The sequence below is a fragment of the Phyllobates terribilis genome, unplaced genomic scaffold (genome assembly GCF_046119375.1).
Source record: "Phyllobates terribilis strain yellow unplaced genomic scaffold, ASM4611937v1 Scaffold_11__3_contigs__length_659146591, whole genome shotgun sequence".
Lineage (NCBI taxonomy): Eukaryota > Metazoa > Chordata > Amphibia > Anura > Dendrobatidae > Phyllobates > Phyllobates terribilis.
In genome coordinates, this window is record NW_027362771.1 from 129,870,848 (window position 1) to 129,896,971 (window position 26,124).

The 26,124-nt window shown below is 43.7% G+C and overlaps 1 protein-coding gene across 1 annotated transcript in view; it reads left to right on the top strand.

Annotated features, from left to right (window-relative positions):
- Nucleotides 1-26,124, top strand: part of PTPRQ (protein tyrosine phosphatase receptor type Q) — an 814,679-nt gene that overhangs the window by 530,660 nt on the left and 257,895 nt on the right. Inside the window, exons 36-39 of the mRNA XM_073651596.1 lie at nt 1,594-1,695; nt 4,786-4,906; nt 7,288-7,448; nt 15,459-15,604. Coding sequence (XP_073507697.1) covers nt 1,594-1,695; nt 4,786-4,906; nt 7,288-7,448; nt 15,459-15,604 — 530 coding nt within the window. The remainder of the gene's footprint in view (nt 1-1,593; nt 1,696-4,785; nt 4,907-7,287; nt 7,449-15,458; nt 15,605-26,124) is intronic.

The window sequence follows — 26,124 nt, forward strand, 5'->3', positions numbered from 1 at the left end:
TGTCTGATTTAAAAGTATTAAGACAATTTATCTTTGCACAAAAAATAGACAGGGGTTAAGTCAGGTGTCAAATTATACTTTTGTTGTCATGATATCCCAGTGCTGTTTTTTCTGAGTCAAAAACACCTTTGGCAGATCTGTATACCAATCAGGTTCAACATTACAGGACAACCCCATCTCAATCAGTCCCAGTAAAATAACAACATTAACCCTAGAACGCATACCTTGGGCCTCGCAGGCCCGCCCTGTTAATTGTTTTCTATTTTCTGCAAGATTACTTTAGTTAGAATTTTGAAACTCTAGGTATTCTTCATGTATATAGTTGTTTGTCATTTTTGTTTGAGTTTTTCCATGTTATTTGCACACGGGCCTAAAAGGCCCCAGGTATGTGAAAGTGTAGATTTTTATGGTCATGCGTTCTAGGGTTAATATTCACCTCCAGATGAATCCAACATCAAGAAAAAGTTGGATCTCTGGCTTCTCACTTCCAATGGATGTCTGATTCATCCAAAGGTGTGGAGAGTGAAGCCAGGGCTGATTGGCCGCAGGGACTGCGTGACATAGCTATGTCGCAAGATCTCTGGGAGACCGAGTGCCGACACCACTGGAATGGCACTGGCACCAGAGGTGAGTATAAGTGATGTTATTATACTGGCGGCAAACATTCTGATTGAGATGGTGTTGTTTGAGTATTGGACATACCCTTTAAAATCACCTATCTAATATGTTTAGGTCCCCTTTCTGCTGGCAAAACAGCTATATCCCATCAAGTTCTTTAAGGGTTTCAAAAAGTATCTAGTTAGCAGCCGATTCTTTCAAGTCCTGTAAATTTTGGGGTGCCCCCCGTGAAGTGGATTTGTTTTCCAGTACATCTCATAGATGCTCGGATTGCAATCTGGGTGGCAGGGTGCACTATCTTGCTGAAAAAAATAAACTGTTATCTTACTGAAAAACCATATGGTCCCATACAAAGCAAGTTGTGTGGTCTGACACCTTTTTATTATAGCAGCATTAACTTGATGCCATAATGTGTGCTCCAGTAGCTCGTCATTTGCATCAGTGAGTCTTGGATACCCATAACCCTGATGTTGGTTTACCAGTTACCCTTTATTAGACCACCTTTTCTTTGTACTAACCACTGCAATTGGACTTTGGAGTTGCTCTGACCCAGTTGTCTAGCCATCACCATTTACCACTCCGAACCTTACACTTGTCTATTTCTCCTGCTTCCAACAAATCAACTTCAGGAACTGACTGCCTATTTATTACCTCATATATCCCAACTCTTAACAAATGCAATTGTCATAAGAAATCACTGATATTCACTTTACCTATCAGTGGTTTTAATTCTATGGTTGATTGGTGCAGTTCTTGGTGAGGAACTCATGACCTGATATGCATTGGAAAGACCAGATTACTCTCAGTCTTCCCTGGATTTTCATTGTGAATCAAGATGTACCCAAGGAACTGGATGTATTGCTCAAAAATCTTTTTTATTAGTAAAGAAATTTATAAGAAAAACAAGTGTGACATTTCGGCCATAATTGGCCAGAAATGGAAAACGAAAGTAACCCAATTTTTTAATGTATACAGGTTTGCGTAAACATACCAGCTACATTCTGAAAGTCTCTGCCAGTACAGTGAAAGGGGAAGGTGTGCACAGTGACGCTGTCAACATCACTACAGAGGAAGACGGTGAGCTCATAACAAATAGCTCTTCATTCATATATTGTACAAATCGTTAAATTTCTCATTAGTTATTGTTGTTTTGCATTCCACATTAAATTCCAAGTGAAGTCTGTAGTGGCCCGAAATATCTAGAAGTTTATCAAGTTTATCAAATTCCTTTTGCTTTGGCTGTAAAACTGCATAGTAAATTTATCCAGTCACTTAAAGCACCTCTCTGGCGTTTTTTTTATTTCACTTTTGGAGTGTGATCACTAATGCATGTTCCCTGCCTCTAGTAATAAAGTGACAAGCCACCGTCTTCTGCTCTTCTCAGCGCCGCTCCGGTCCCACACCGCCATCTTATGACCCAGCTGCTGACTGACCGAAGTGACAGCTAAGGTCACAAGCTCTCAGTGTAAGTCTGTCAGTGCCTCCTTGTTCTGGCTCTCATAGACTTACATTGAGAAGTGACGTTTGGTTCGCCCAGTAAAAACTAGAGCGATCTGGGAGGTCACAACTTGAAGACCGACCATTGCGGCACTGATAACAGATGAAGATGGTAGCTAGTAAGTATATTACTAATTGCAAGGCACGTACATTAGTGACACCACTCCATCACTGAAATAAAAGAAAAAACAACAGAGTAGTGCTCTAAAGGAACTAATACCAGACACAACGTGTGAACAACAGAGGCATTGTTTTTACAGGGTACGCAGGACAACATATTCTCCTATACACCATATTATAACCTTGTTAGGAATACCTCTACAAGCTGGGACAGGTTTCTAGGTGATGTACAGTCAGATTGTCAAAACCCCATACAAGTGTGTTCACTGCGAGAAGTACTAGGACTGTGGGGATATTCAGAGTAGATGTAAGCATAAACATTTCTGTTCACTGAAAGGAGACAAAATTTTTCTAAGCCGATCATATACATTACATATCTGTTGGCCAACTGATGGATTGGCCGATCGTTTGACCGGCAACAATCTCCCACATACTGTAAACGCTCATTCGATTGAGCACTCCTGTGCTTTTTATGAGAGAGCTGTTGCCAGTCGTGTCTGGCGGCAGCATATCTCCGGAGAGACAATATGATCGGCTGTCTTAAATAGGTCATATAAGATCAATGTTCACTTTGAGCCCGCCGGGGCTGCCATACACATTACTGACTTCGATATTGGCAGGCTCTTGCAGCAGGGTTCCCCAACTCCAATCCTGAAGAGCCACCAACAGATTTCCTTAGCGTTCCCTAGGAGATAATTCCGTCACCAGTACAATACTAAAGAAATGCTGAAAACATGATCTGTTGGTGGCTCTTGAGGATGGAGTTGGGAAACACTGGTGTAATGTGTATGGGGGCTTTGGGGCATGTTTATACATAGAAGATTTGCTGCACATATTTCCACATCAACAGCAAAATGCACTACAACATCTGCATGCGTTATATGCCAATTTTCTTGCAGATTTGCGACAGATTTCAGATGCTATTTATTGCAAAAGGTAAAATTACCATTGAATCCCGCACTATTCCTTAGAAACGTTCAGCAACCTGCAGATGATATTTCTTGAAATCTTTCATTTAGCTGCTACTTTATTATGCTGCATGCAAATCCACTAACAAAATCCACTGAAAATATGCAGCATATGAACATACCATTAAAATCATGTAAGCAAAAAGTATATTAAAAGGTTGCAGAACTTTTTTTAATTTTTTCAATGTACAATAAAATCCTGCTATGCAAAATAAGTTGACTAAAATAAAACAAATATCAAAAGCAAATACAAAAATAACACCGAGCCAACTAAAAGGATTAGTTAGAGGATAGCCTAATAACTTTTTTACTTTATTTTGAGAACTATACTGCTACTACTGTATTTTGCTGGTATCTCCTGAAACTCTTAATGCCTGTGTTAGCCCAAAAATTAGCTAGCTATGCCAACAAATATGGATAAGGAGGTTGTCCCTCAATAACAACATGTCACCTATATACGCGAGAGGTGAAGTGTCTGATCATAAGGGTCCCACCAATGATGAGAACTTAATAAATAAATAAATAAATGAAGCATTTTTATAATTTATAGTGCTGATGAAGATAGTCCAGTACAGCGCTTGGCTATCTTCACCACTCTGATAATGAATCCAGTGTTAGTGCCATTGCTCGACAGCAGTTCCATTGAAAAAGGAGAATAATTGTTGGGGGTCTCGGTAGTGGAACCGCCAGGGATCAGGCAACTATTTACCTATCTTGTGGATAGGTTATAAAGTGCATTGTGGGACACCCCCATAAAGTCAATGGCCACCATTAAAAATATAATTGTAAGATATAGAAAGCAAATTTTCAATATCCAAAATGTAGAAGTTAACGGTCGGCTCTGGTATGAAGCTCATGGACATTAAAAATAAGCAAAATTTTAATTTTATGTACCTCAAAAATTTTGTCCAAAAGATGTTTTAGAAAAGTTCACCACGGTATGTATTTTTAACTTAATCTCCAAGCTACAAGCATGGCCTTCTGTGCTGTACAAGTTATGAATGGTTCTGGGACTACAGGATGCAGGAGATATATTTGACATATGTATTATTTTCTGTTTTAATAATGTGGCGTCAGAGTGTGTTATATGTTGGGTAGCGTGGAATGGTTTAAGCCCTGCATGCAATCCCATATTTTTATGATCTCTCAATGTTATGCCCAGCAGGAATTTTCCCACCTCTTGAAGCTTGAAATAATTATTTCCAGCTTTCTTCCCCCAGTGGAATTGTGTTGCAAATTACTTTATTTTTACATGCATTCACACCTATAAAACAGATTTTTCTTTTATTGGAGCAAAAAAATATAAAGGCACAGAATTTGTCGAATATATTAAGCAAAGGGCTGTGGTATGCCTACTGCTCTGTGTTCTCATGAAATCCTACTTTCCATTGAATCACAGAAACAGATGTGTTAATACTACCATGAAAAATCGTCCTTCATTTTTGTAGCCAAGAAAGTAACACAGTCTTATTGGAGCTGATAGAGTTCAAATACCTGATCATGGATTTTTTAAGTTTCCTTTCATTGGATGGTTTGAGCCAAGTGTGTCAGTTTTCATTCACGTAATATTTTGTTCTTACAGCACCATCTACCCCTCCTCGCTTCCTCACTGTAAGTCAGTTATCCAGCACACTTGTGAGGTTATCATGGCTACCACCTCTGGAGCCAAATGGAATTATACTTTTCTACACACTGTATATCTGGTAAGACAAAACACATGCTGGGAGATTTCTCATTGTATTTGCAAGTGCTATACAGTATATCTACAGTATGTGCATCCTATTGTTCAGAGTGATTATACATTTTGGGTTTATCGGTCCCGATTCATTATTCATCTTTGTCATTTCATCATCTTATCTTTCTATTCGCGATTTTAAATTTTGTGCCAAGCTCATCAAAATGTTTTAAGATTTGGCACAAATACAAAAATGCTTTTTTTTTTGAATTTTTACAACTTTTTAGGCCATTTTACACCAGTATTTGTAAACCAAAACCAGGAGAGGAAAAGTATAATAGAAACACGTCACCACTTCTGTATCTATCATCCACTCCTGGTTTTGGATTACACATAGTGAGGTAAAACACTGACCAAATAGTGACCGTGTGAACGTGGCCTTATAGTAAAACATAACACAATCTTTTCAATAGGCTTTAAGCTGCTTTAAGATGGTTTTCAACTGCGCAAAAAAAGACAATTAGTCAGATTTTGAACTTCACCAAAGTACTGCAATACAATTGCACAAAAATGTTGTGACATTTCAAAAGTCACAAATGATAAATTAGGCGAAACATCTGAGCAACCAAAACCATATCCATAATGGCAAACAAAAAAAAAATTAAAAAAGGGATGAAACTTAGTAACATTAAATTTAAAAAAGGTGCAAATTAAATTGAAGAGGTCATTTACACTGTGATAAAAGATGATTTCTCCACAACAATACATCTGATATGAGGTATACAGCAGGTATCACTCTTCTCAGCAGTCTATAACATGTATGCCCATATTAATAGTTTAGATAGGTCAAATGTGGTGACAGATTCCCTTTAATTTTAATTTTATGAGATGGCATCAGATTATTCAAAGTCATGCATGCAGAATGATACATGTGGTGAAGTTCTCTATGTATGTTTTTTTTTCTCTTCCATAAAGAGGTTGTAAATTACCCTAATTCAGTCACTGTTTTTGCCATAAATATATAATGCCCCTAAAGATTGCCATATATCTTTTCTGTGAGTTTCATATTGTTTTATACCTTTCTGCTCTGCTTTCTGTGCCGTGGCATCATCTCTGCTGTCACAGCCATCACTTCCATCTCAGATTCCTCTGCTGGGTTGCAAGCCAGCAGAGAGCACACTCCCTGTAACTCCATCTAGACTCTTCCCACTTCTCTAGCTTCACACACAGAATCAGCACAATCTCATGTACAGGACACTGTTATAGTGAATAGAAGTAATGCACAAAGCATCAGAACAGCAGCGCTAGCAGTAAAGATTATCCTTTACTACTCCTCACTGAATAATGAATGGATGGATGTATGGATGAATGGGGAGAGATGTAATAATTGATATATATAATAGAGGGAATACCACAAGGTGTATATACATTACACAAGGTATAGAGAAAGGTATGTGTACATACAGTGGGGAAAAAAGTATTTAGTCAGCCACCAATTGTGCAAGTTCTCCCACTTAAAAGGATGAGAGGCCTGTAATTGACATCATAGGTAGACCTCAACTATGAGAGACAAAATGAGAAAACAAATCCTGAAAATCACATTGTCACATTCTGCTGTATACATACACATACAAGGGACAGCTGTGTCTGTAGGAAAAGCTGTGCATTCAGGAAGAGCTGTGTCTGCAGCAGCATGCACAGGAGCAGTGGGAGCTCTGCTGAATGGAGCATAAGATCAGGAGGGCAGCTCAGGTTACAGAAAATTTTTGGAAAGCAAGGTATTTAGTAAAGAGCTTATCTATGGCAGTTAGTTCACATGAAAGGGACTTGTAAAGTAGCGGCCAACCCCTTTAAGCCACTTAATACTGCATGCCATTATTTTGCATGCACATTGTTAATAAAAGTTACTTTTAAAAAGTTTTTTGTTTTGGTACCCGACATTTACTCCACTTTTTATCCACATTTTGTAGCATATTTCTCACTACAGCTTCAAATTTTTACACAGTGCAAACTTAGACTAGACAGTCTTAAAGTGTGCCAAATTTATTAAAATTATTTATTAAAATTTGGTGAATCTTCAGACTGTTTATTCTAAGGTTACCCTATCTCCTTGCTTATATCTTGTCAGAAATTTGCTCCAAAATGTTGGTAATGCATGGAGTACTGCAGTTTCTGGTAAGCCTCGCCCCTAGTTAGACCGGGTGTCAAAAGTGTCTAAGGCACATACTAAATATGGTGCAAGTCATGGAAGACAGTTTTCAGCTCTGTAAATCTTTTTTTCAGAATTTTAAATGATGCAATTTTGTATGATTTATGATAATTTACTAAATCTCCCTTATTGTTTGTTTTTTTAGCTGCACTATCTGTACTCAGAAATAACATTTACTTGTTTTCTTTTTTATGTCGTAGGGATGAGACATCCAACAAAACTGTTAACATTGAAGATACTTCAGTGGACTTTAGGGATTTTGAAAGCAATCATGAATACAGTGCATACGTCACATCCAGCACTAGATTTGGGGATGGAAATGTCAAAAGTGACATTTTAAGAATTAAAACTCTAGAAGGAGGTACATAGTAAATGCATACTATGATTTATACCATGTGACAGTCAGGGCCAGATCTCCCACCAGAGCTCTCATTTTCCTACAGTTATTCTGCCAAAGTTTTATAAATACAAATAGAAATGATGTTGGCTCAAACACTAGTGGTGGCAGATCAACACATGCCAACAGTATTTCTGCAGAATGATAAAGTACTGTTGACCATAAAGGAATGAATAAAGGCCTCCATACATATTAGACTAGAGTTGGCCTAATGTACTGAGATCAGCAGGATTGGCTGACAGTCTAATGCCTTAAAGGGGATCTGCCAGTAGGATAAAACTCTCCTAAGCCATCAGGATGGGTATGTAGGATATAGGAAGCTGAATAAGGTGATACATTGATATCTACGATCCGATGTCTTTGACGCACCCCCTGGGCCATGTTCAGGGGATACCCGGAGCCGGATCTGGATAGGGGTAGTAGTCCTTGTGGCGGTGACCCGGTCCGTGCCCAGGGTGTCAAACTAAGTGGCAGTCTATGGCAGTAGATGTTAACTTGGATGTCGACTACGCCACCCGTTGAGTGTGGCTTTGCAGCCGCCGCTGCAGAACAGTCCGCTGAGGCCGGTGGTATGGGTGCAGCGATGATGGTATAACCCCCAACGGGAGGGGTATGGCCTCAGGGCAGCAGGTGAAGATGATGGGGGTTGTGACGGTGCAGTAAGAAGAGTCAGAGTCAGGAGATGCAGTTTCAGGGGTTTTACTCACAAGTGTTCTCTCAGTCACTCTGGCCTTGAGTGACCACCCGAGCCGTGCTGCGTCCACCAGGTCCTGGACTCGGCTAACCCCCAGGCAGTTCCGGAGCGTGGTCCTGAGCTCCCTTCTCCCTCTCTGTCTCTGGCCATTCCCACCAGGGATCCACCTTTGGCCGGCTCCCTCGGGTCTCTTAGTGGTCAAACCTCCTCTGGGTTCCCTGACCCTATGCTTGGTGTGCCTTTCTGGTGGATTTGGTGAGGGTCGTGGCAAATCTTGACCACGACCTCCGGTTCCTGGCTGAGGATAAGTGGCCTCCACCAGTTCGGGTTCCGGTACCCGTGTCCGCCAACCCTTCACCCTTTTTGGTCTGATTCTGGGTTCTTAGGGTTCCCTCTGGTCTTCCACTCTGGGCCTTTCTTTCTCCTCTCTCCTCTGCAGGCTTGGCTCTGGAGCTGGGCCCAGCCGGAGCCGCAGCTCCCTGTCAGCCCTCCTGGCTGAGCTCCTCTGCTCTGCTCCTCCTCAGACTGACTGACTGACCCTGTCCTAAGATGGTGCCCACCTTATATACTCCCTCTATGTGTGAGCCCAGGTGACTAGCACCCAATGAGCTCCTAGCTTTACCCAGAGTACTCCCCCTGTCTGCCCCTACACTACTGGGATGTTCCACCCCCCTCCCACTCCAGCCAGGGACAGACGCTGTCGTACCTGCACATATACTTGGTGGGAGTACCGTAGTTCTGTCCCCCGGAAATGGGATGTATGTAGTGCATGCAGCCTACTGAGCTCAGTCCCACACTCCATCCTTACCCGGGAGTGGAATACCACACCTCTGGTTCGAGGTGCAATACCCCTGTAGCAGCCGAGCCCTCAGGGTGCTACATCTTAGTCCAGAGAAATCCATGTTTTTCTTATATGCAAATAAGCTGTTAAACACTATGGACAGGACACTGATCTGCATGAGAATCTGCCTCCAGAGTTTATTTTGTAATTAAAGGGGGAGTTACCAGTGTGAGACATGTAACTACCACAGAATAGGAGAACTGAACTCTTGTCTCCTCACAAACACATTTTTGCAGCTCTCACAGCTCTGCTGTATTGCAACAATATTGCAATATTGACTACCGGTTAGATGGAAAGTGACGCCGAGAGGAACCTGCAGATGTGTCAGGCATAATCACACACAGCTCTGTAGTAAGATCAGGAGAGCATAGAGGAGCCATTACATGTCACACTGATAAAACCTCATTTCTTTTAAAATAATCTCTGGTGGCAGGTTCTCATGCAGATCAGTGTCCAGACCATAGTCCTGAACCGCTCTTGTACATGTAAGAAAAACGAGGATTTCTCTGAAATAAAACATTGGATCACAGATATCAAGGTATCATTTTATTCAGCTTCCTATGACCTGCATGCCCATAAAAAAGGCTTAAGGGGAGTTGATCCTACTGACAAATTCCCTTTAAAGGGGTTTTCCACAAACAAAGTACATTTTAATGAATAGATCTTGGTATAATAATAACTTCCACAACTGGATGTGGTAAAACAATGTTCCTGTGCTGAGATAATCTTATAAATGTGCCCCTGCTGTGTACTGTGTAATGGCTGTGTCTGACCGTACAGGAACACGGTCTGATCATACCACATCTCCTGGGCAGGGGAGGAAGCAAAAGAAGATACAGATAACACAGCAGAGGATCACAAATGATTCTTTCTGTGAGGGTTTGCTCACACCACCTTATAAATTGGATGAGCATTAAGAACTATGAAAAAATACATATAAAACAATGGAGAAACTGCATTTTTTTTGTATTTCTCTAAAAACTAAACTCTAAATGCCAAATTCAGAAAGGTTTTTTTGTCAGTTTTCTGGTGTAAAACACCTTGAAATGTTGCAAAATCTTTGAGCAACTCAATGTGCAAAAGCGGCAAAACTTTTTGCGTTTAGGTCCTGGCCAGCTCCACCAAAAGCGGTGGGCTTTGGGGTGGGAATGAGTGTGGTTAGGCCTGCCCAGCAAATTTAACATTCAAACACTTAACAGCTTAAGTTGCTCTTAGAGGGTCATGGGACCAGATTACTCCATCAGCCTTCATGAACAGTAAAACACCTCATATGGGAAACTGCTTTTGTTTTCGAAGCGATCGATGGACTTGACGGGTCACATGTTCCTACACCAGCAGCCATTTTATAGACAGAAGTGCTGGGTATTCTGTGAGGAAAACTGCAGTAACAAGAGAAGATGGCCGACCTCTCTACCTGAGAATCCGTTACTGAGCTCATTCTGACAGTGTAACAGGAACGTCTGTAACTCTTCTATCTGTCTTTTTCTGAGCTCCTCTCAGCTGATTTATCGCCACAGACCACATTAAAGTTCAATGTGCAGGGAAACAAAGAGCCAAATGTTGCAAAATTTGTAATGAAACCCAATAGCAAAAATGATTTTTAACCCAAAACACAAGCATTCAAGTAAAATAAAATGCCCTAAAAGGTGGCCATTCTCTTTAAGTCAACTCCATGAACAACGAGATAGCTTCCATTTAGCTATGCTTTTACATTAGCTTTGCACTGGGGATTTCCTGTTTATCTGCTAGTATTTGTTCTAGAATTCATAATAACATTGTAAAAGGTCATATAAAGGAAGACATTCTTTCTCATAATACCAATTCTCTCAAAACCTAGAAGTTATTGAAACAGGTCTATATACTTTAGGATTTACAGTAGCGACCAAAAGTTTTGCATTTTTTTAAACGTGTGATTACTTCTGTCTGGTTGTTGTGATGCCATTTTCCTGGTGATTTTAGTAAACCAGAAGCAAATGGTTGTCAGCCATAAGGATGAAAATTGGGTGTGACATTGTTTTATACCGTTAGGTTTTAAGTTTTCAACATTTGCTGGGCCAAATATTTTGCATATTTTGTAATGGGTAGTCAAATTTTGCCTAAAAATTTTTTTTAGTGTGTGTGTTTTTAGGTTAAAACATGGCAAAGACAAATTTATCACCAGATGTCAGGAAACTTATTATTCTGAGAGTGAAGTCAGGGAAAAGACAAAAAGAGGTAGCTATGGAATTCAACTGTTCTCAGAGTCAAGTGTCACGTTTATTAAAGTAAGAAAATGAAGGTAATGGAACAGCGGACAAACCTAGAAATGGACGACCACGGAAAACTTCCCCCAGATCACATTATATCTGGATCTGATATCCATACAAGTGCTGTACAAATTTTGCATGAAATGAACAAAGAATATGTGGTCAAAGTGAGTCGCCAACCTGAGGTACCACTAACAGCAGTATGGTTGAATGCACGAGTTCCAGTCAAGAAGCCTTTCATCTCTGCAAAGAACCGGAAGGTCCGATTTGAGTTTGCCAAAGAACACAGCCAATGGAAAGAAACAGATTGGTCTAAGGTGCTGTGTTTGGATGAATCCAAGTTCAATCTGTTTGGTAGTGATGGCAAGCACTATACAGTGGGGAAAAAAAGTATTTAGTCAGCCACCAATTGTGCAAGTTCTCCCACTTAAAAAGATGAGAGAGGCCTGGAATTGACATCATAGGTAGACCTCAACTATGAGAGACAAAATGAGAAAACAAATCCTGAAAATCACACTGTCTGATTTGGAAAGAATTTTTTTTCAAATTTTGGTAGAAAATAAGTATTTGGTCAATACTTTGTTATATATGCTTTGTCGGCAATGACAGAGGTCAAATGTTTTCTGTAATTCTTCACAAGGTTGGCACACACTGTTGCTGGTATGTTGGCCCATTCCTCCATGCAGATCTCCTCTAGAGCAGTGATGTTTTGTGGCTGTCGCTGGGCAACACGGACTTACAATTCCCTCCAAAGGTTTTCTATAGGGTTTAGATCTGGAGACTTGCTAGGCCACTCCAGGACCTTGAAATGCTTCTTACGAAGCCACTCCTTTGTTGCCCTGGCAGTGTGCTTGGGACCATTGTCATGCTGAAAGACCCAGCCATGTTTCATCTTCAATGCCCTTGACGATGGAAGGAGGCTTGCACTCAAAATCACACAATACATGGCCCCATTCATTCTTTCATGTACACGGATCAGTCGTCCTGGTCCCTTGGCAGAGAAACAGTCCCAAAGTATAATGTTGCAACCCGCATGCTTCACAGTAGGTATGGTGTTCTTTGGATGCAACTCGTCATGTTTGGAGGAGAAAGAATGCTGAGTTGTGTTTCTACCAAACAGTTCTACTTTGGTTTCATCTGACCTTATGACATTCTCCCAATACTCTTCTGGATCATTCAAATGTTCTCTAGCAAACTTCAGACGGGCCCGGACATATAATGGCTTAAGCAGGGGGACACTTCTGGCACTGCAGGATCTGAGTCCCTGGCGGTGTAGTGTGTTACTGATGGTAGCCTGTGTAACATTAGCCCCAGCTCTCTGCAGGTCATTCACTAGGTCCCCCCGTGTGGTTCTGGAATTTTTGCTCACCGTTCTTGAGATCATTTTGACCCCATGGGGTGAGATCTTGTGTGGAGCCCCAGATTGAGGGAGATTATCAATGGTCTTGTATGTCTTCCATTTACTAATTATTGCTCCCACAGTTGATTTCTTCACACCAAGCTGCGTGCCTATTGCAGATTCAGTCTTCCCAGCCTAGTGCAGGGCTACAATTTTGTTTCTGATGTCCTTCAACAGCTCTTTGGTCTTCACCACAGTGGAGTTTGGAGTGTGACTTGTTTGAGGTTGCAAGACAAAAAAAGGGGGGTGGGGTGGAAAAGCGCAGTGCTTGTGTGAACCTGTATGGAAATAGAATATACGTGCAGAAACAGTGGTCTGCTCACCTGAGTGGGTTGTGCAGACCGCACAACCCAGGTTAAACAGCTACTGGCGCTCATAGCGCTGCCAGGATGCCTTCAGTGTCTCCTCTGGATTAGCAGATGGAGCTTCCAATCATGTGATTCCGGGTGGGGTCACATGGGTGATGACATCATCGCAGGTCCTACAGGTCCTGCAGCTGAAATTGTATCCAGTTCTCTGCAGCCTCCAGCCACAACTCCCAAGGGAAAAGTGAACAGTGTGCAAATTGAAGTGGTTAGTGGGGCGCTAGAAACTGGATAAGGCGCTGGAAAAGGATAAAACAAACCTCTTTATTGAAGTATTAATGCCCATGGTGGGCATTAATACTTCAATAAAGAGGTTTGTTTTATCCTTTTCCAGCGCCTTATCCAGTTTCTAGCGCCCCACTAACCACTTCAATTTGCACATTGTTTGAGGTTGCAGACAGTCTTTTATACTGATAACGAGTTCAAACAGATGTCAGTGCTACAGGTAATGAGTGGAGGACAGAGGAGCCTCTTAAAGAAGAAGTTACAGGTCTGTGACAGCCAGAAATCTTGCTTTTTTGTAATTGAACAAATACTTATTTTCCACCAAAATTTGAAAAAAATTTCTTTCCAAATCAGACAATGTGATTTTCAGGATTTGTTTTCTCATTTTGTCTCTCATAGTTGAGGTCTACCTATGATGTCTGAATTACAGGCCTCTCTCATCTTTTCAAGTGGGAGAACTTGCACAATTGATGGCTGACTAAATACTTTTTTTCCCCACTGTATATACCACCCAGCTGGAAAACATAATGATGTAAGATACCAAACACCTACAGTGAAACATGGTGGTGGCAATGTCATGGTTTGGGGCTGCCTTTCTGCACCTGCCATTGGCCTCTTCATAGAATTAATGGAAATATGAATGCTACCATGTACAAATATATATTGGAGAATGTAATGCTGCCACATGGTAAAACCAAAGTAGACAGGGATGGAAATTCCAGCAAGACAATGCTCCTAAGCACACATCCAATTTAGTCAAAAATTGGTTAGCAAAGAAAAAGCCAATCACTTGATTTAAACCCTATAGAGCACCTTTGGGATGAGTTAGGGCGACGATTTGGGGCCTGTAACCATAGCTATAAAGATAAATTGTTTGAAGATTTGTAAATAGAATGGAGCACGATCCCTCAAGATGCCTTGAATAGCCTAATGGCTTCAATGCCCAGTTGGTGTAGTGCAGTAATTAAAGCAAGAGGTTATGCTACAAAATAACAAATTATGGCATTGTAAACAATGAATTAGTCTGTATGTTGTGATCAATAAATAGTATATGCAATATTTTTGGCAGTCAGTTTTCTTTAATTAAATGATCATACCGATATTCAAAAGCATTTTGGTTAAAATTAATTTCTTGCATGATGACAACTTCATGCACTTTCAATTCATCACCAGGAAAATGGCATGACAACAACCAAACAGAAGTAATCACACTTTAAAAAAAATGCAAAACTTTTGGTCCTTAGGCTGAGTTCACACGATGCGTTTTTCATGCGTTTCCGCGGCGTTTTTGCAGTTGTGTAAACGCCGCGGAAACGCATGAAAAACGCATGGTAGAAGGGCAGCAATGTTCCCCAATGGAAATCCGCATGTGCTGCGCCCATGATGCGGATTTTTCCGCAGCGTAAACGCTGCGGTCAAAAATCCGCAGCATGTCAATTAATTTTGCGGAAACGCTGCTCTTTTGCCGCCATTGACTTGCATTAGACCGCATGGAATCCGCATCACTGTATATGTTGATGCGCTTTTCATGCGGTCTAATGTGCGGATGGTACCCGGGTGTGGATGAGAGGACTCTCATCCAGACCCAGGTACCATTAAAAAAAAAAGAATAAAATAAAAAATATATATATTCTCACCTTCTGACGGCCCGCGCTGCGTCCTGCCGGCTTCCCGCGCACTTCGCGGTTGAATGAAGGACCTTCGCTGACGTCAGAGTCATGTGACGGGTCACGTGACGCTGACGTCGGAAGGTCCTACAGTCTTCACTGCCGGCAGCCGGGACCGATGAAGCAGGACACCGGGGGCCATCAGATGGTAACGTATAGATTTATTTTTTATTTTTTGACATCACACACTATATAAATCCATGCCGTTTGCATGGCTTTATATAGTGTGAAGTTGACAAGCACTTTCCAAGTGATGCTAAAATCGCTTGGGAAGCGCTTGTCAACCCGCATGCGGAAATGAAAGTGAAGACCGCTTCATTTCCGCATGTCCCTGGCAGGAAACCGCATGTACAATCCGCATGCGTTTTTTCCTGCCAGAGAGATGCAGAAACGCTCAGGAAAAAATCCTGAGCATTTCTGCATCGTGTGCACATACCCTTACTGTATATTTCCATATTTGTTCTTATTTAATGAATTGCTAGTTTTATCTGTGGTTTATATGTTTGCGGATTTACGGTTATTCATTTAATTTTACAGTCCCTAGTGACCCACCAAAGAACATATCTTATAGAAATCTCACCTCTACATCTGTAAAGATTTTCTGGAATCCACCCATTAAACCAAATGGCGTCATACAATATTATACATTATATTTCAGGAATACTTCTAACACGTACATGAGGGTAAGAACATGATATTCTAACATGTACCGTATTTCCTGCTATCATACTGTAACATTTGCTTTATGTCTTCATAGCAATTAATGGATACTTCCCTAGTTGTGTTAAGATGCTGAAATTTTGAATATTTTTACAATTTTTAACAACTTGTAGCTCAGCAAGAAACTATAACTCCCAGTGTGCATACATCTTCAATGGTGGCCGTATTTGTTATTAGAAGTTGGTTTATGGTTTACCCAACATTTATTTGGTAAATGATTGTTACAGCAATGCAGTCACACATATAATGGGGTGCATTAAAAGAGGCATAGATGCTCATGAGGAGAACATAATTTTAATCTCTTTCTCCGGATTAGACAGTGTAGGGACAGCGCTGCTGATTTAGGGAGAGATATAAACTGCGAAATAGTTAGTGTAGGGTCTGTAAAGGCTGCCAGAACAAACAAACAGTCCTTTTCAGGACTAATATCCATCCCAGATACCAGGCAGGCTGTATAGGAGACACAGTGGTTATACCAGCAAATGCTGCATTACAGTCCTGTGTGCTCCTGTTGATGAAATTGCTGGACTTAGCACCAGGTGTCGGAGGCCAGGAAAAATCCTTTTTTTTTCATCTAAATCCTCCTTTTTTTTTCCTCCTTCACACTGTACAAATACCCGTCTTATTAACCTTTAGGTGTGTCCCCCCCTCCCAAAAAAAAGCGTGTCTCTGATTTTTCAGACACAAATATAACTGTTGAAAATAGTCTGGTGTAGGCTAGAGAAACAGAAGTGTTGTTTTGCACTTCCACGGTTCAAACCTCTGTATTATCCATTTTGGGCCATTTGTATCTAAAAAAAAAAACAGTTTGAGTGTGTCGCTCACTGTTCAGCCGCAAATATCTCTATTTAAAAAAGTGTGGTATACCCCAGTAAACAATAACTGTGGTTTTGCCATCCCACGGTAAAAAATCTCTATTATTCAGCTTTTGGTAGTTTTTTCCGTAAAGAAAAACAGTAGTGTCTCCTAACTGTTGTGACACAAAAATATATCTGTTGAAAATAGTCTTGTGTAGGCCCGACCTCCCAGTGTGGTTTCGCAGTTCCACGGGTCAAATCGCTGTACTATCCAGTTTTGGGCCTTTGGTATCTAAAAAAAAAGCAGTTTGAGTGTGTCGCTCACTGTTCAACCGCAAATATCTCTATTTAAAAAAGTGTGGTATACCCCAGTAAACAATAACTGTGGTTTTGCCATCCCACGGTAAAAAATCTCTATTATTCAGCTTTTGGTATTTTTTTCCGTAAAGAAAAACAGTAGTGTCTCCTGACTGTTGTGACACAAAAATATATCTGTTGAAATTAGTCTTGTGTAGGCCCGACATCCCAGTGTGGTTTCGCAGTTCCACGGGTCAAATCGCTGTACTATCCAGTTTTGGGCCTTTGGTATCTAAAAAAAAAGCAGTTTGAGTGTGTCGCTCACTGTTCAGCCGCAAATATCTCTATTTAAAAAAGTGTGGTATACCCCAGTAAACAATAACTGTGGTTTTGCCATCCCACGGTAAAAAATCTCTATTATTCAGCTTTTGGTAGTTTTTTCCGTAAAGAAAAACAGTAGTGTCTCCTGACTGTTGTGACACAAAAATATATCTGTTGAAATTAGTCTTGTGTAGGCCCGACATCCCAGTGTGGTTTCGCAGTTCCACGGGTCAAATCGCTGTACTATCCAGTTTTGGGCCTTTAGTATCTAAAAAAAAAGCAGTTTGAGTGTGTCGTTCACTGTTCAGCCGTAAATATCTCTATTTAAAAAAGTGTGGTATACCCCAGTAAACAATAACTGTGGTTTTGCCATCCCACGGTAAAAAATCTCTATTATTCAGCTTTTGGTAGTTTTTTCCATAAAGAAAAACAGTAGTGTCTCCTGACTGTTGTGACACAAAAATATATCTGTTGAAAATAGTCTTGTGTAGGCCCGACATCCCAGTGTGGTTTCGCAGTTCCACGGGTCAAATCACTGTACTATCCAGTTTTGGGCCTTTGGTATCTAAAAAAAAAGCAGTTTGAGTGTGTCGCTCACTGTTCAGCCGCAAATATCTCTATTTAAAAAAGTGTGGTATACCCCAGTAAACAATAACTGTGGTTTTGCCATCCCACGGTAAAAAATCTCTATTATTCAGCTTTTGGTAGTTTTTTCCGTAAAGAAAAACAGTAGTGTCTCCTGACTGTTGTGACTCAAAAATATATCTGTTGAAAATAGTCTTGTGTAGGCCCAACATCCCAGTGTGGTTTCGCAGTTCCACGGTCAAATCGCTGTACTATCCAGTTTTGGGCCTTTGATATCTAAAAAAAAAGCAGTTTGAGTGTGTCGCTCACTGTTCAGCCGCAAATATCTCTATTTAAAAAAGTGTGGTATACCCCAGTAAACAATAACTGTGGTTTTGCCATCCCACGGTAAAAAATCTCTATTATTCAGCTTTTGGTAATTTTTTCCGTAAAGAAAAACAGTAGTGTCTCCGGACTGTTGTGACACAAAAATATATCTGTTGAAAATAGTCTTGTGTAGGCCCGACATCCCAGTGTGGTTTCGCAGTTCCACGGGTCAAATCGCTGTACTATCCAGTTTTGGGCCTTTGGTATCTAAAAAAAAAAGCAGTTTGAGTGTGTCGCTCACTGTTCAGCCGCAAATATCTCTATTTAAAAAAGTGTGGTATACCCCAGTAAACAATAACTGTGGTTTTGCCATCCCACTGTAAAAAATCTCTATTATTCAGCTTTTGGTAGTTTTTTCCGTAAAGAAAAACAGTAGTGTCTCCTGACTGTTGTGACACAAAAATATATCAGTTGAAAATAGTCTTGTGTAGGCCCGACATCCCAGTGTGGTTTCATAGTTCCACGGGTCAAATCGCTGTACTATCCAGTTTTGGGCCTTTGGTATCTAAAAAAAAAGTAGTTTGAGTGTGTCGCTCACTGTTCAGCCGCAAATATCTCTATTTAAAAAAGTGTGGTATACCCCAGTAAACAATAACTGAGGTTTTGCCATCCCACGGTAAAAAATCTCTATTATTCAGCTTTTGGTAGTTTTTTTCGTAAAGAAAAACAGTAGTGTCTCCTGACTGTTGTGACACAAAAATATATCTGTTGAAAATAGTCTTATGTAGGCCCGACATCCCAGTGTGGTTTCGCAGTTCCACGGGTCAAATCGCTGTACTATCCAGTTTTGGGCCTTTGGTATCTAAAAAAAAAGCAGTTTGAGTGTGTCGCTCACTGTTCAGCCACAAATATCTCTATTTAAAAAAGTGTGGTATACCCCAGTAAACAATAACTGTGGTTTTGCCATCCCACGGTAAAAAATCTCTATTATTCAGCTTTTGGTAGTTTTTTCCGTAAAGAAAAACAGTAGTGTCTCCTGACTATTGTGACACAAAAATATATCTGTTGAAAATAGTCTTGTGTAGGCCCGACATCCCAGTGTGGTTTCGCAGTTCCACGGGTCAAATCGCTGTACTATCCAGTTTTGGGCCTTTGGTATCTAAAAAAAAAGCAGTTTGAGTGTGTCACTCACTGTTCAGCCGCAAATATCTCTATTTAAAAAAGTGTGGTATACCCCAGTAAACAATAACTGTGGTTTTCCTCTTCCACGGTTCTAATCTACTCTTTATTACCCTTTTTCCATTGATAGTGCAAGTGTAAGCTATTTTACTTCATTTACAATGGGCAAGGCGCGTGGCAAGGGACGTGGAAGTGGACGTTCTGGTGATGGTTCGTGCAGAGGATGGGTCCGTGGCCAAGGTGAAAATGTGCCACAACCAACAGCCACATCTTCTCGCTCCCACTTCTTGACCGAATTACTAGGAAGCACAGAACAACACCAGTATTGAGAACTGATCAGTGTGAACAGGTTATTAATTGGATAGCAGATAATACTTCCAGTTACCTGGGCACCACCACCTCCGGTCTGTCTTCCACACGGTCAACTCTTAGTAGCCGTGAGTCTCGACCGCATACTCCTCCTCACCCTGATGCTCCTTCCTCCCACCATGCCGAGTGTCGTCAGACAGCAAGTGATCCCACACTTGGACACTCTGAAGAGCTGCTCACTGGTCCATTTCCATATTTGGGCCCCTCGCCTGATACGCTTGAAGTGGTGGAAGAGGAGATCCCATGTTGCGATGCCCAAATATTTGAACAGCCACGGCCACAGGAAGTCGACGTTGGCAATCTGTCACAAGAGGTGGCCGATGATGAGACACAATTGCCAGGAAGTGAGGAGGAGGATCGTGGTGCGCAAGTGGAAGAGGAGGAGGTGGTGGATGATCTAGTAACTGACCCAACGCGGAAGGAGGACATGCAGAGTGAGGCCAGCAGCACACAGGGGGAGGGAGGCAGAGTACCCCAACAGGCAGGAAGAAGCAGTGTGGTGGCCGCAGACAGAAGGCAGGCAACCGTTCCCCGTAACACCAACACGAGGGACGTTGCCAGTACAAGCGGTAGGTCTTCCAGAGTCTGGAATTTTTTTAAAGACTCTGCTGATAACCCCAAAAAGGCCATATGTTCCACCTGCCATGCCAGCATCAGCAGGGGTGACAAAACTACCAGCCTGACCACCACCAGCATGATCAGGCACATGGCAGCAAAGCACCCGACTTTGTGGGGCGAAACACAGGGTCCACGACCAGTGTCAGCGGGTGTCACCACTGCTTCTTCCACTGTTGTGCGTGCAATAGAACCCCCTGTTGTGTGTGCAAGGCAATCCCCTTTCCATACTGCATGTAAAGATGCCCCCTCCTCTCAGTCTTCACTTGTTATGGCAGTTTCTCAAGAAACAGCATCAACGTCCACGTCCACGTCCCACCGCAGCGTTCAATTGTCCATATCCCAGACCTTTGAACGAAAGCGGAAATTCGCAGCTAACGCCCCACAGGCCACAGTCCTAAATTCGCACATTTCACGACTGCTTGCATTGGAAATGCTGCCTTTTAGGCTGGTGGAGACGGAATCCTTCCGCAATCTTATGGCGGTGGCCGTCCCTCGGTACTCGGTCCCCAGCCAACACTATTTTGCCCAGTGTGCCATCCCCGCACTACACAAGCACGTGTCCCAAAGCATCTGCCGTGCCCTTAACAACGCAGTTACTGGGAGAGTCCACCTGACAACGGACACGTGGACAAGTGCTTGTGGCCAGGGACATCTCTCTGACGGCACACTGGGTAAACATAGTGGAAGCCGGGACCCAGTCGGACCTTGGGATGGAACACATCCTCCCCACACCGAGGATTGCGGGCCCTATGTCAGTCAGAGTTGCCCCCACAGTGTACAGCTCCTGCGCATCCTCCTCCTCCTCCTCATGTTCAGCCTCCATCTCAGATATCACCACATCAGTTACAAGCTGGAAGCATTGCAGTACTGCCTCCGCCAAGCGGCAACAGGCTGTGCTGAAACTCATAAGCTTAGGTGATAAACCTCACACTGCTTGTGAGTTGTGGATAGCTGTGAAAGAGCAGGCAGATCTGTGACTGAGACCGCTGAACCTACATCCTGGCATGGTCGTGTGTGACAATGGCCGTAACCTGGTGGTGGATCTGAGGCGAGGTGAGATCACACATGTACCATGCCTGGCTCATGTGCTTAACCTCGTGGGTCAGCGGTTTCTTAAATCGTACCCCGAGTTGCCAGATCTGCTCGTGAAAGTACGCCGCCTGTCAGCTCATTTTCACAAGTCGGATACAGCTTCCGCCGCCCTTGCTGTGTTGCAGCAGCGTTTGCAGCTTCCGGCACACCGACTGGTGTGTGATGTCCCCACACGTTGGAACTCTACCCTCCACATGTTGCAAAGGATTTGTGAGCAGAAGAGAGCAGTTGTGGAGTACCAGCTGCAACAAGGCTGTCGATATTCAGGTCAGACTCCACACATAAGACCTCAGGAGTGGACCTGGATGTCTGACATATGTACCATCCTGACAAACTTTGACGAGGCCACCAAGATGGTGAGTGGTGATGACTCCATCATTAGTGTCAGCATCCCACTTGTCTGTCTTTTGCAACGCTCTCTGCAGAGAATTGAAGAGGAGGCATTGCAGCCAGAGTATGATGAGATGGATCAAGAAGCCGTAGCGGACGATTACACACAGCCCAGCCTCATCTCATCCCAACGTGCATTGGGGGACAATGAGGGAGAGGAGGAGGAGGAGGAGGAGGAAGAACAGGAGCTGCTATCATGCGTTGTAGACGGTAGTACCTGTACAAGTGTCATACCGTCGGTTCAGCGTGGGTGGCCTGAGGACAGGGGGGAGGAGGAAGAGGAGGAGGAGGAGAGCATGGTCAGTCGTCATCTTGGTGAGGACACGGAAATCTTGCTCGTTACCAGTCTGGCACGCATGGCTGACTTTATGTTACGCTGCCTTAACAGTGACCCTCGCGTTGTCAAAATGTTGGGTGACAGTCATTACTGGTTGGTGACACTTGTAGACCCCCGCTACAAGGAGAACTTTCACTCTCTTATTCCTGAGGTGGAGAGGTCTACAAAAATGGGGCAATACCAGAAGGCCCTTGCTGCAAAACTCTTAAAAAAATTCCCATCTGAACACGCTAGCGGCAGAGGTCACAGTTCGTTGCCCAACCAAGGCGTACAGGCGAGAGAGATGCAACTCCAATCCAGCAGAGGCAGGGGAACACTGTCAACGTTCTGGGACAGTTTTCTGACACCCACCCAGCTTACAGGCCCTGAGGCGCGGGGTACTCTCACAAGGAGTGGAAAGTTTCAAAAGATGGTGAGGGAGTACCTTGCCGATCGTACCAGCGTCCTCCGTGATTCCTCTGTGCCTTTTAATTATTGGGTATCCAAGCTGGACACTTGGAATGAACTCGCTCTGTACACCTTGGAGGTCCTGGCCTGCCCTGCCGCTAGCGTGTTATCGGAGCGTGTTTTTAGTGCCGCTGGGGGAATTATAACTGATAAGCGCACTCGCCTGTCAACTGACAATGCTGACAAGCTGACCCTTATCAAAATGAACAAGGGCTGGATTGGGCCAGACTTCTCATCACCACCAAATGACAGCAGAGTAACATAAAGTCAAATCCACTGTGTTATTTCGGGAGGTGTATTCACATGCACCGCTTCACACCCACACATGGGTATACGCTTCCTCGTTTCGGCTGTTTAATCTTCTTCTCCTTATCCTCAGCCTCCACCACCACTATACCACCAGGGTGCCAGCATTGCAAGTTCCTCCGTCCTTATTTTTGGCAGCTTTTGCTTGCAAGGCATAAGCAAATACTATGGGACACCCACTCCCCAATAATGGGACTTATGTTTGTAATATGCTGTACTGCATGGCTCTTGTAAGGGGCATTGCAAGTTGCTCCGTCCTAATTTTTGGCAGCTTTTGCTTGGAAAGCATAAGCAAATACTATGGGACACCCACTCCCCAATAATGGGACTTATGTTTGTAATATGCTGTACTGCATGGCTCTTGTAAGGGGCATTGCAAGTTGCTCCATCCTAATTTTTGGCAGCTTTTGCTGGGAAAGCATAAGCAAATACTATGGGACACCCACTCCCCAATAATGGGACTTATGTTTGTAATATGCTGTACTGCATGGCTCTTGTAAGGGGCATTGCAAGTTGCTCCGTCCTAATTTTTGGCAGCTTTTGCTGGGAAAGCATAAGCAAATACTATGGGACACCCACTCCCCAATAATGGGACTTATGTTTGTAATATGCTGTACTGCATGGCTCTTGTAAGGGGCATTGCAAGTTGCTCCGTCCTAATTTTTGGCAGCTTTTGCTGGGAAAGCATAAGCAAATGCTATGGGACACCCACTCCCCAATAATGGGACTTATGTTTGTAATATGCTGTACTGCATGGCTCTTGTAAGGGGCATTGCAAGTTGCTCCGTCCTAATTTTTGGCAGCTTTTGCTTGGAAAGCATAAGCAAATACCATGGGACACCCACTCCCCAATAATGGGACTTATGTTTGTAATATGCTGTACTGCATGTGACGCGCCCCCTGGGCCGTGTTTGCACGTGTGTGGGATACCCGGTGCCGGGTCTCTGGGGTCTGTAGTCTCCGTGGCGGTGACCCGGTCCCGTGGCTCAGGCTGGTAAAACCAGTGGCAGTCTTTCTTAGGTTTTGAGGTTAATTGTCCGACTGCGCCACCCGTGGATTGCGGTCAGGGAGTACCACCGCTGCGAGGCAGACCGCTGAGGCTGGTGTTGTGTGCGCAGCATAGAATGGGATAACTCCCCTCGGGAGGAGTATAGCCTCAGGGCAGTGAGTGTGGATGATGGGGGTGATGGTGCACGAGTGCAGCAGGAATGACTCAGAATCTTTGCAGTGCAGTTCAGGGTCTTTACTGATGATTATAAGGTAGACCCTCCTGGGAGTACTGGCTAGCATAAGAGGCCTGGTCAGTCTGTGAGCAAGCAGGAGTTCCCCTGGCCAGGTGGAGTTGTAGGCCTCCCCGTCGGTCTGCACTCTTCCTGGCTACCTTGCTGTAAGCGGGTAGAAGTAGCCCACGTCCCTGAGTGTACCGTGTAGTGCTCACCCGTATGGCTGGTGACTTGGGGCCTTCTGTTAGCCTCCGCTCCACGACGGCGGTGCTGGTCCCTTGCTTGTGACTGAGCCTCCGGGCTTCTATGGCCAGATGACCTGAAATCCCCTGCCGGCTGGTTTCTGCTGCTGGATATATAAGTCCTCACAGCTTCGGACTCCTGTGTCCGGTTCCTATTGTCTTCTGCCAGGGCGAGCTCTGCTCAGCTACCAGCCCCTGGTCTTTAGCTCCTAGCTCCTACTGAGCTCCATGCTGTTACTTTCCCTTGCTCTCACTCTGACTCTGACTGTTCTCTGACTCACTCAACCCCGCCCCAGATCGAGTTTATAAGGGCAGAATTCTCCCGTGTAAGGATTGGGGCAGGAGGATGTTGCATGTTTAAGGGATCCTGACCAGGAAACCTCCCACTTGCTCTCCGACGTAATATCTCTATTACTGTGGTGACCAGACCCCTGGGGTGCCACACATGGCTCTTGTAAGGGGCATTGCAGTTCCTCATAATTTTTGGAAAGCCTTCCATTCACTGCTTAGGCCAACAGTGCACGGGAGACCCAGTTGCTATAAATGGAAAAAAAGGTTTAGTTAACGCCCTCTGACCTCCATGTCATTTCCAAGGGGCATTGGAGTGACTCGAAATTTTTGGTAGGCATTGCACTCACTGTATGCCCTATAACTGTGTAGCCGAACCGCTCCTTTTGTTACAGAAACATATCCTACAAGACATATCTGGTTGACTGGCCTGATATTGATGTGAATGGTCCCTGTTCCTCCTGCTCTTTCTCCTTTGCCACTACCTCATCCATCATTTATCACCTGAAGCTTTGTTTTAATGGAAGTCATAGAACTTGGATAGTAGCAGGAAAACATCCAGCAATCCTCGGAGGAGGTAGGATATGTGCCAAAACGCTGACCACCTCAGGCCTAGCCGCTACTACATACATGCGCTTGCATTACAACAAAACAAAGCAGATGCTAACTTCTATCATCCTCATCATGCTCCTCACCTTGGCACTCTCAACTCCCCTGATGGAGAAGCCAGGGCCCTCCCAAGGAGTCTGATAGTCCGGTGGGCTCGGCCAATGCTGCCCTAAAGCAGGCCAGGCTAAGAAAAGTGTGGGAAAGGTTACCGGGACAAATAGGGGTGGCTGGGGACCGAGTATGGACACCCGGCCACCCCCTGGAGGCTGGGGAGCAAGCGGGGACACCCAGCCACCAGGCGGCTGGGGACTGAGTATGGATACCAGACCGCCGACACACCCATGGCGTGGTGGCCAGATTCCGCCTCCACATGCCTAAAAGGCCCAATTTAAAGTGCAAGCAAGCAGTATGGTATTGCAGCCTGGGGGTGGGTGGGTGGCAGGCTGCATACTTGCGCTTGCATTGCAAGGAATGGGAGAGGTACAATTGAACACTGCCCTGGGACAAGGACTTGAATGGGGATAGTTGCAAGTCTGCAATGACAGGTGCAAGGTGGGAGGCATCCTCGCATGTACCATGAACAGGGGTTTGGCATGCACACACTACAGCGGAATAGGCTCTCCTTCCCACTAAATGCACTGGGGAGGGCACAGGTAATGTTTTGGTATACGCGCTTAATCTTATGTATAAGGCACACCAGGACAAATATGGGCGGCTGGGGACTGAGTATGGATACCTCGCTGCCGAAGCAGCCATGAGGTAGTGGCCAGCTTCGGCCTCCTCCAAACTAAAAGGCCTCATTTCAAGTGCAAGCTAGCAGTATGGAATTGCAGTCTGGGGGTGGGTGGGTGGCAGGCTGCACACTTACACTTGCATTAAAAGAAAACATAGCAGATGCTAACTTCTGTCATCATCATCATGCTCCTCACCTTGGCACTATCAACTCCACCAATGGAGAAGTCAGGGCCCACCGGAGGAGTCTGGTTCTCTGGTGGGCTCGTCCAATGCTGCCTAAAGCAGGCCGGGCTAAGAAAAGTGTGTGGGGGGATGTTCCAAGGAGAAATAGGGGCGGCTGGG